This window comes from Fragaria vesca, linkage group LG6 (genome assembly GCF_000184155.1).
Source record: "Fragaria vesca subsp. vesca linkage group LG6, FraVesHawaii_1.0, whole genome shotgun sequence".
Taxonomy (NCBI): Eukaryota; Viridiplantae; Streptophyta; class Magnoliopsida; order Rosales; family Rosaceae; genus Fragaria; species Fragaria vesca.
The window spans coordinates 10,594,272-10,603,945 of NC_020496.1; the positions used below are offsets into that span (position 1 = coordinate 10,594,272).

General features: G+C 38.7%; 2 protein-coding genes across 2 annotated transcripts; both read left to right on the forward strand.

Moving 5' to 3' along the window:
- Positions 1 to 862: 862 nt before the first annotated feature.
- On the forward strand, positions 863 to 6,695 carry LOC101310245 (ATP-dependent zinc metalloprotease FtsH-like). Its single transcript, XM_004305217.1, has 11 exons — positions 863 to 2,219; positions 2,705 to 2,877; positions 3,087 to 3,188; positions 3,297 to 3,461; positions 3,555 to 3,695; positions 4,057 to 4,215; positions 4,690 to 4,775; positions 5,534 to 5,612; positions 5,750 to 5,872; positions 6,072 to 6,128; positions 6,214 to 6,695. Exons 1-11 carry the CDS (start codon positions 863 to 865, stop codon positions 6,424 to 6,426), a joined length of 2,655 nt encoding a protein of 884 aa, XP_004305265.1. The 3' UTR covers positions 6,427 to 6,695.
- A 1,840-nt stretch (positions 6,696 to 8,535) lies between these two features.
- LOC101310539 (early nodulin-like protein 1-like) lies at positions 8,536 to 9,241 on the forward strand. Its single transcript, XM_004305218.1, has 2 exons — positions 8,536 to 8,719; positions 8,868 to 9,241. Exons 1-2 carry the CDS (start codon positions 8,536 to 8,538, stop codon positions 9,239 to 9,241), a joined length of 558 nt encoding a protein of 185 aa, XP_004305266.1.
- Positions 9,242 to 9,674: the final 433 nt, after the last annotated feature.

The window sequence follows — 9,674 nt, forward strand, 5'->3', positions numbered from 1 at the left end:
AAAAGAAAAAAAAAAATTAAATAAATAAATAATCATAAAAACTAACGATTAGTAGGACGAATAACTGTATAATACGGTAAACTTAATTAACCGCTCACGCTTATCTTTAGTTGATCGTATGCACGGATAAAACGCTAGTCGTTATAAATCCAAGCTCCACAATCCTTACCATAATTCTTTAAATGAAGACATGAAGCAAATTGTTGTCTGCATCCCTAACGAATTAGTCTATACTATGTAGGCTCATGAAACATTTGAATGCTGTGAATAATTTGAAAATAGAGTGTGGAAATAAAATGATCTTTAGACTCAATTCTTCTATTGCACGTTTCTCCACAATCAATGGTTTTGGACATTGATTTGGTTTTGGTATTCGTTGATAGGCCCACAATCTATGATACTTGTTTGTCAAGGATCATCTACCAACACGACATGTCGGGATTTACCCCTGGTATGTATCGACCATTTAGGTGAAAGAGTACCTGCATGCTTCTGTTTTGCGAAATTACATGTGTAGTTAAATCACCGACTACATAATTTACTACACAATTGCAATTTGTGGTGTGAAATATCGTTACGACGCTATTGTATAAGTTTATTTTGTATGTTTTGTTTTGTTTTTTTTTTCTTTCATGCATTGACATTGAAACGCTCCGTTTTGGAGGCAACAAAATTACCCCAAACGACGACGTGGCGCTTCGTCGTCTCTAATCTCCTATCTCGTAAATAACAAACATTTCAATTCCCAGAGTAGTGAGCTCTGCAAAAACCCAGCTCAAAAAACTCACCTTCATTCCAAAACCCACCTTCGCTTCTCAAATGTAGCATACACAAGCTTTCCTAATATAACAAACCCTCCACAATGGCCTTGCAATGCCTTCTGGGCTCTTACTCATCCTCATCCCTACCCCCAAGTCCCACCCCCAAGACCCCAAAACCCCCACCCAAATCCTCCATTTCCTCCCACCTCGCCACCGCTCCCGATAACGACGACGACGACGACGAAAAGACCAAAAAGCCCAATTTCGACTTCCTCAGGCTCTCCGTCACTCTAACCGTCATCTCCGCCTCCCTCCCCCAAACCCCAACCTCACGCGCCGCCGTCAAGGACAAAAAGCCACGCGCCTCCAAGAAATCCTCCGCCTCCAGAAAATCCGAAACCTTATCTCCTCAGGAGCTCCAGTCCTGGTCCCAGGGACTCCCCGTCGTCTCCAACCGCATCCCCTACACTCAGCTCCTCGAGCTCAGCCGCGAATCGAAGCTCAAGCACGTCATCAAGCCGCCGGGGGTCGAATTGCGGCAGAAGGCCCAGCCGGTCTTGGTTGTTCTAGAAGATTCGAGAGTGCTGCGCACCGTTTTGCCACCGGCGGTGGCGGACAGGAGGTTCTGGGAGGAATGGGAGAAGTTGAGCTTGGAGTCCTTGTGCGTCAACGCCTACACGCCGCCGGTGAAGCCGCCGGAGGTGCCGCTGCCGTATTTGAGTTTCCTGGCGAAAATGCCGGCGGTGGTAGCGTGGTTAACGAGGACGAGGAAGCCGGCGAAGAAGGAGAGCAAGAGGGCGGCGGAGCTGAGGCAGGCGAGGGAGGCGTTCAAGATGCAGAGGAAGGAAGAGCTGGAGAGGATGAGGAGTGAGAGGGAAATGATTGATAGGGCGATGAAGGCGCAGAAGAAGGAGGAAGAGAGGAGGTTGAGGAGAGAGGCGAGGAAGAAGAAGCACGACGAGTCGTTGAGGGAGGCTCGCCGGAATTACTTGGAGATGGCCAATGTGTGGGCCAATTTGGCTCAGGACTCGAATGTGGCCACCGCGCTTGGGTTGGTGTTCTTTTACATATTTTACAGGACTGTGGTGTTTAGTTATAGGAGGCAGAAGAAGGATTATGAGGATAGGTTGAAGATTGAGCAGGCCGAGGCCGAGGAGAGGAAGAAGATGAGGGATTTGGAGAGGATGGAGGGGATTGAGGGCGGTGAGGAGGATGAGGAGGGGGAGCCGGGGAAAGGGGAGCAGAATCCTTATATGAAGATGGCAATGCAGTTCATGAGGTCCGGGGCTCGTGTGAGACGAGCGCATAATAAGAGGATGCCTCAGTATTTGGAGAGAGGTGTGGATGTTAAGTTTACGGATGTTGCGGGGCTTGGGAAGATCAGGCTTGAGCTTGAGGAGATTGTCAAGTTCTTCACCCATGGGGAAATGTATAGGAGACGAGGAGTAAAAATTCCAGGTTGGTTTCTGCAGCAATGCTGCTCTCTTATTGGCGTTATGAGATAGCTTTTTCTTATGTGAGCTTATGTGTGTATTGCATTGGATCACATTTATGATTGCCCTTGTGTTCTAATTTCTAACTTCCGCGAGTGATTGTTGACTAAAATGTTCCTTTTATCGTGTCCTGATCGGAGTGTTTATGCGTGATTCCGGTGAACGTAAATTGACTTATTCTGTTTCTCAAAATATTTTACTTATGTGTTTCTTTTTAAAATCGAAATACCTATATAATAAGAAATTCACTCTTGACAGTGATATATGTTGTATATGTAAATCCTAAATGTAAAAATAGGCAGAATTTGTCCATAAACATGAAAAAAAATAATAGGCTAATGGTAAATCGATATGCTGAAATCATAATAAGGACCGATGAGATAGAAAAAAATAGTAAGTATTTTCTTCATGTATGGCTTATATATTTAGGGTGATTGTTTTGTTAATCAGGTGGGATACTTCTTTGTGGCCCTCCTGGAGTGGGGAAGACTTTGCTTGCAAAAGCTGTTGCTGGTGAGGCAGGAGTCAACTTCTTTTCCATTTCGGCCTCTCAATTTGTGGAGATATATGTTGGTGTGGGTGCTTCTCGTGTCCGAGCACTTTACCAGGAAGCAAAGGATAACGTAAGGGGACATTAGCTATTCAGTTGTACTCACTTTATGTTCCTTCTCTCATTCCTCTCATTACCTTTCATTGATATGTTCTTGCTAATGTATTATTATTGAGGTTTTAGACCATATTTGAAAATGCTATGCCTTTCTTGTTCATCCTGTTTAGTATTGGATGTAGTGTAGTTGCACATTGCATTTCATTGTTGTGTTTGTGTGCACAGGCTCCATCAGTTGTCTTCATTGATGAGTTGGATGCTGTTGGAAGGGAGCGTGGTTTGATCAAGGGTTCTGGTGGACAAGAACGTGATGCAACTCTTAACCAGGTTGGTTATGGATGAATGCTTGAACCTTTTAGGCATTTGTTTTATTATTTTTATTTTTATTTTATACTAAAAAGCTAAAAGTTGTTCAATGTTTTCTTTATACTCCAGCTTCTTGTTTGCTTGGATGGGTTTGAAGGAAGAGGGGAAGTGATCACTATTGCTTCCACAAATAGACCAGACATTCTAGATCCAGCCCTTGTCAGACCTGGACGATTTGATCGGAAGATATTTATCCCTAAGCCTGGTCTTATAGGTCGCATTGAAATTTTGAAGGTAGTTGGCTTTATATCTGGCATTGCTCTTAATTCTTATTGTTTCCATGACCGGCTTATAATTTTCCAGTTTCTTTCTGTGTCCTGATTATAGGTCCATGCGCGCAAGAAACCAATGGCTGAAGACGTGGACTATATGGCTATTGCAAGTATGAGTGATGGAATGGTTGGTGCGGAGCTAGCTAATATAGTCGAGGTTGCTGCAATCAACATGATGCGTGATGGAAGAACTGAGGTATTACCTCCCCTTAACTAACCAAAGAACCTATACCTCTAAACTCTAATTAAAGAGGCAGAAGAAGAGAAAAAGGAGCAAAAGAAAACAAACACTTTTGAAGGCTTAGTTTGCAACATTATGTTACATCCATTGGTGTGAAAGTCATGTAGCTATTATACTTCTGTATATTCCCTTGCTCGCATGGTCATGTACTATGAGCTCTATTAGCAGCTAATGTTTTGAAGATTTCAAATGTTTTTTTTTTTTTTTTTTTGGTTGTTGATTAGGGAGATTTCAGATGTTGTGTCACATCTGATTTAGTTATTTATGCCACATCTTGTGTCCTTTTTTTGAATGCCTGCGGTTGTGATATATGCAGATTACTACTGATGACCTATTACAAGCTGCACAAATGGAAGAAAGAGGAATGCTAGATAGGAAGGACAGAAGTATTGTTACATGGAAGCAAGTAGCGATTAATGAAGCAGCGATGGCTGTTGTTGCTGCAAACTTTCCTGATCTAAAAAACATTGAGTTTGTATGGTCCCCTAGCTCAAGCCTTTCTTCCTTTATTTTTTGGTCTGAAAACTCGAAGCATCTTTTGTTTGACCTTTTCATATTTTGTCTGAAAACTCGTAGCATCTTTTGTCTTACCTTTTCATAGCATAAGATAATTAATTGTTTCTATTCTGCTCTACCTTTACATGTTGGGCAACTTAGTCCACACAAATGTTTGGTGTTTGTTGTTTCTCAAATGTGAGTTAAAGATTAGAATAGACTTTACTTGAGAAATTTTTTGTTCCAATGTCTTTCTTGAATTTCTTGTTCTTTGTCATTGGATTCATTGACTTAAAATCTTAAACTTAACCAAATGTTTTCTTTTAAGATTTTCACAAGTATTATTCCCTAGTTTCACTTGTCCTCTTCTAAATGTACATTTATGGTAACAATGAGTAGAAAGGAAAAGAAAATATGAAGTGTATATCTTATTATAGTTTCTCATACGGTGCAGGTCACAATTGCTCCTAGAGCTGGTAGGGAATTGGGTTATGTTAGGATGAAGATGGATCCTATCAACTTCAAAGAGGGAACGCTTACGTAAGACATACTGATCCCCAATTCTTGGTCTTGATTTAAAAGACAAGTAGCTCATTGACATGTGGAATGCACAATAACTATTGACTATAATAATCAGAGTTCAGAATAGTTATGTAGAGAATAAAAGGAAGAGGTAGTTGATAACATGTCTATTAATCATATGGAAAGTATTAATTCAAACTGACGATAGAGATTTCCTCATATTCATAATAAGGGCATAAAGTAATTTGGATTTTTAAATCGTTACCACAGATATCTGTTATGTTCTTCTTGATTCAAGTTAATTGAAGCTTAAATTGGAAGTAGGCTCTACTTATGAGATGAATGATGATATCAGGAGTACAAATATCAGAATAGATTTGACGACTTTCTTTTGTTTATTAGAAATAAAGGGAAAGAGAGACTTTATTCCTGAATATGGCTCAGCGTACAAGTAAAGTGTCTCTTTTCTGAAGGTTTACCATTTATTGATCAAAAGAAAAAGGAGCGAGTAGGTTTACAGTTTACCCGCATTCTCACTTTTTGTGTATAGTACAGATATTAGGGGTACAATCAGAGCATGTCAACAAAAGGAACTAAAATGTTTAAAATACACCAAACCTGCTTGGTTACTGAAATATGCAAGTCCAAGTAGATGTGGCTTCAGTTCTGTTAGATCATTTGTGTTCCTTATTGTTGAAAGTGCATTAGACGCTCATGTTCATTGTTTTGTTTTCTTTTTTCCTTCTAACACTTCTCATAACTCCAATGTTGTGAAGTCGGCAATCCCTACTGGATCATATTACTGTTCAACTAGCACCGCGTGCAGCCGATGAACTTTGGTTTGGTGAGGGTCAGGTAAAGAAAATCTTCAATTTATGCACAGTTAGTTTCTTGTATGGTAAATTATGGGGCTTGATGTAAGAACTCTGCTGTAAATTATCTTTCAAACTAGAATAACTAAAATATCTTTCTTGTACTTTCGATTGCTCCAGTTAAGTACAATATGGGCTGAAACAGCAGACAATGCTCGGTCAGCTGCACGGACGTATGTTCTTAGTGGCCTTTCTGAGAAGAATTATGGTCTATCTAATTTCTGGGTGGCAGATCGTCTCAATGTAATACAATTTTTATTCACTTATCATTTTCTGAGTTTGGTTTTGGTGTTTGTCATATTACTGATGTAATTTGAAACATGGTCATTGGTCTTTGGCTCTGTGAGTACCAATTTCTGTATCTGTCCATGCTCCTTAACTAAGCAGTGAATGCTAGAAGACTGAATGTACCCTTAATCTAACGTAATGAATTTTATTTCAGGACCTCGACGTGCAGGCATTGCAGATTGTCAACATGTGTTATGAACGTGCAAAAGAGGTATGCCGGACAATCAGTCTCTTTACTGAGGTTTCTCATCATCCTTATCATAATAAAGGGAACATGCCATTGTTTTGCATTGCAGATTCTGGAGCAAAACCGAAAGCTCATGGATGCTGTGGTCGATGAACTTGTTAAGAAGAAGAGTCTGACCAAACAAGATTTCTTTAACCTCGTTGAGTTACATGGTTCGCTCAAACCTGTACCACCTAGTTTACTTGACATCCGCGCTGCTAAAAGAAAGCAGTTCCAGGAAATGATGAAGCAAAAGGAATTAGTTTCAGGTAGTAACTTATGAGCTAGATGTGGAGAAAATCGTACAGCACATTCTTGATCTTTGACGTGGAAGCAAAGTAATACATGAGCTGCTTTTGGTACGTGTATTGGTCATTGATTTTGAGAGCATGTATATCATGCCCTGAGGATCGAATGTAGATGTGTAATGCAGATTAGGAGCAGATATAAAACGGATGGTCAAGTATAGAAACATGACAACCTCATGAGGGGAAACCCTTAAAAATTCTTTTGTTTGATTTTGTAATCTATAATTTTTCAATGGTTTGATTTTCATTTTAACCTATTTGAATCTATTTGAATCTTGATAGGACCATTTGAATCTATTTAACCTTTAAAGGTGAACACAAAAAATTCACAAGTAAACTTAGACAGGCTACTGCATTATGAGGTATCTCACTGTTGATTGTTTTTGTGACTATTTATATGCTTGCAAATAACAACAAAGCAGTTGCAACATAACACGGACATCAAAGGCATGCGCTGATTCTAAGGATAGTTGATTCTAAATTTCTAATCATTTTACGTATGACCCTCAATATTAGGCCATCTTCAGTAATAGAGGCTATAGAGCTAAATCTTAAATTTTGGCCTTATTTTGATCTCCAACAAGAACTCAGAAGAGAGCCAAATGGTCATAAAAGGGCCAAAGGGTCATCAAAAGGGTCAAACATAGCTCTTTGGCTAGCTCGGGCCAAACCAAATTGTGGTCCCAAATGAAATTAAAAAAACTAAAAGTATGTATGTTGGTTGATTGATGAATACTCAAATTATAACAATTGTCAACTTTCTATTGGATTATTTCATTCTCGTCTCATTACAACTGGTAAATTCTCTCAACTCAAAATTCATATGGCTAATATCTTATTTTATTAATATAATAGTTAATTTAAATATTAGTAATTTGGTCCAAATTCAAATAATGTTATAATAAAATAAATCTATAAGTGAGAAATTATATGGTACTTACCCGTATGTGATACAAAGTGACAATATATTTGTATTTAAAGTTACCCGTATGTGATACAATGTGACAATATATTTGTATTTAAAGTGAAAAATATTAAAAAGTATAATGTGAAATCATAAAATATTCAAAAGAGCTAAAATTTGGCCATCTCTTATTAGAGATCATTTAGAAGTCTATAAATAAAAAATAATATTTTTGAGGGCTAAATTATAGCCCTGGCCCCAATATAGCCCTCTCCTGCTGGAGATGGCCTTAGTTCCCTCTTTTACCTCAAATAGAGTTTGCCTCATATCTATCCTATAGTCAGATACCTGGAAAAATCTATAGCAGTTAAATTGGGTGCATGCCAAATTAATCTAAAACAAGTATTCATTAAGTTTAAATTCATACATGGGAAAAGATGAAGAATACAAATGAGGTAATATGTCCCAAACAAATTCTATGTTAACTTCTCTACAAATCTTTGAGTTTCTTATCTCGTCAGTAAGCCAGGACTAATTAAGTTCAAGAAATGATATACAGGTGTTCATGCTGAAATATAAGATGACTTTGTTCATTATTGCTAACTATTGAGTTTATAATACTAATTTCAAATCTAAATTACTTTTACATTCGTCCATAACTTTTCAACACTAAAACATCAACATTGACCTCCGAGTGAAAATCTATGTGTATTAATTTTCTCCATTATCTTAGTGGCTAAAATTAGTGATAGAACAATGAATTAGTTTGGTAAATGAAAATGAGTTCCAGAAGCATGGTGTTCTTATACAAAAAAGAGGAACAAGACATCTGAGGAATTCCCATCCTGTATACCAAAAAGATATGCCCATTTTTTATTAATGATGGAATTTCAAAATTTTCAATAAAATTAACGTAAAGAAACAAGGGATGCAAAAAACGTGACGACATTAATTAATATCATCAGCATGGGAAAAAAAAAAATTCTGAAGCACCCGGTCCAGTATTCGTATTTGAACTGAAATTTAACCGCCGAAAGGCACACAATGACCAAGAGACTGCAACGTGTTCCATATTCTCCACACGATCTCCAAGCAACCGTTATATATACTTACGTCTTCTCTTCTTCAGGCCAGTTTTCAGTTCCATTTCCATTGCTTCCCTAATCTTCTGAGAACAAAAATGGCTGCTTCTTTCGTGGGGTCTTTCTTGATGATGCTTTTCTTGGCGCTTGTTGTTGTAAACTCTTCTGCTACGGAATTCCAAGTTGGTGATGATTTTGGTTGGCAGCAGCCTGGCTCAAACAACTCCGCTGTCTACTCCGACTGGGCTACCAAGAACAGGTTTCATGTTGGAGATTCACTCTGTGAGTTCTATCTTTACTCTCTCTAACTGAATAGTTCTCCACTTTATACTGGGAGTATGTGACTTCTTAATGTAACTGTTGGTTGAATCTATAACTGTTTGCAAACTTTGGCTTCTAATTTGATACTGTTGTTTTGTTTTACGTACAGCTTTCAAGTACAAGAATGATTCAGTTCTTGAGGTAGACAAATGGGGATATTACCACTGCGACACAAGGAATCCGATAATCGCATTTGATAACGGGAAGAGCATAATGAAGCTTGATAGGTCTGGCCCCTTCTACTTCATCAGTGGAGTCCCAGATCACTGCAAGAATGGCCAGCGACTGGTGGTTGAAGTGATGGAACCTCACCCGATTTCGCAATCTCCACTGTCCAGTGCCGACTCACCAGAAGCCCCTTTGGCCGCAGACTCTCCTGCTGCATCCTCAACAAGTTTAGGAGTTGTGATCTCAATTGCACCTTGTTCACTTGTTATTGCTCTTGTTGTCACAAGTTTAGTTTTAGTGTGTTCAGCGCCATAGTCATTTGTTTTCTTATATATTGATCTTGGCTGTTAGAAATTTGTTGTGGATCTGCCTTTGATTATTCGTCCAGTATTGAACCTTGTTACTTAACTATAATAGATGTTGGGATCTATGTTTGCTTATTTATTTTCGGTCCAATACGTTCCTTGCTATTCTTCATTAATATACTTTTGATCATAGTGAATTCTTTCCAAGGCTACCCCATTGGTTGCCCTCATGGAAAAATATGGACCGAGAGAGAATGCATGGAACAAGCTAGCTAGAAGACCATCTATGGTGTGCGTGGCTCAATGCCTTAATGCACCTGCCGGTGACTTTTCTCCGACCACACTAGCTTCATGTAGCAGTGATTGAACTTCACAAAAAAAAAAAAGTGACGGAAGGGTTTGGTGGTCGTGCTCATTTATATATATATATATATATATATATA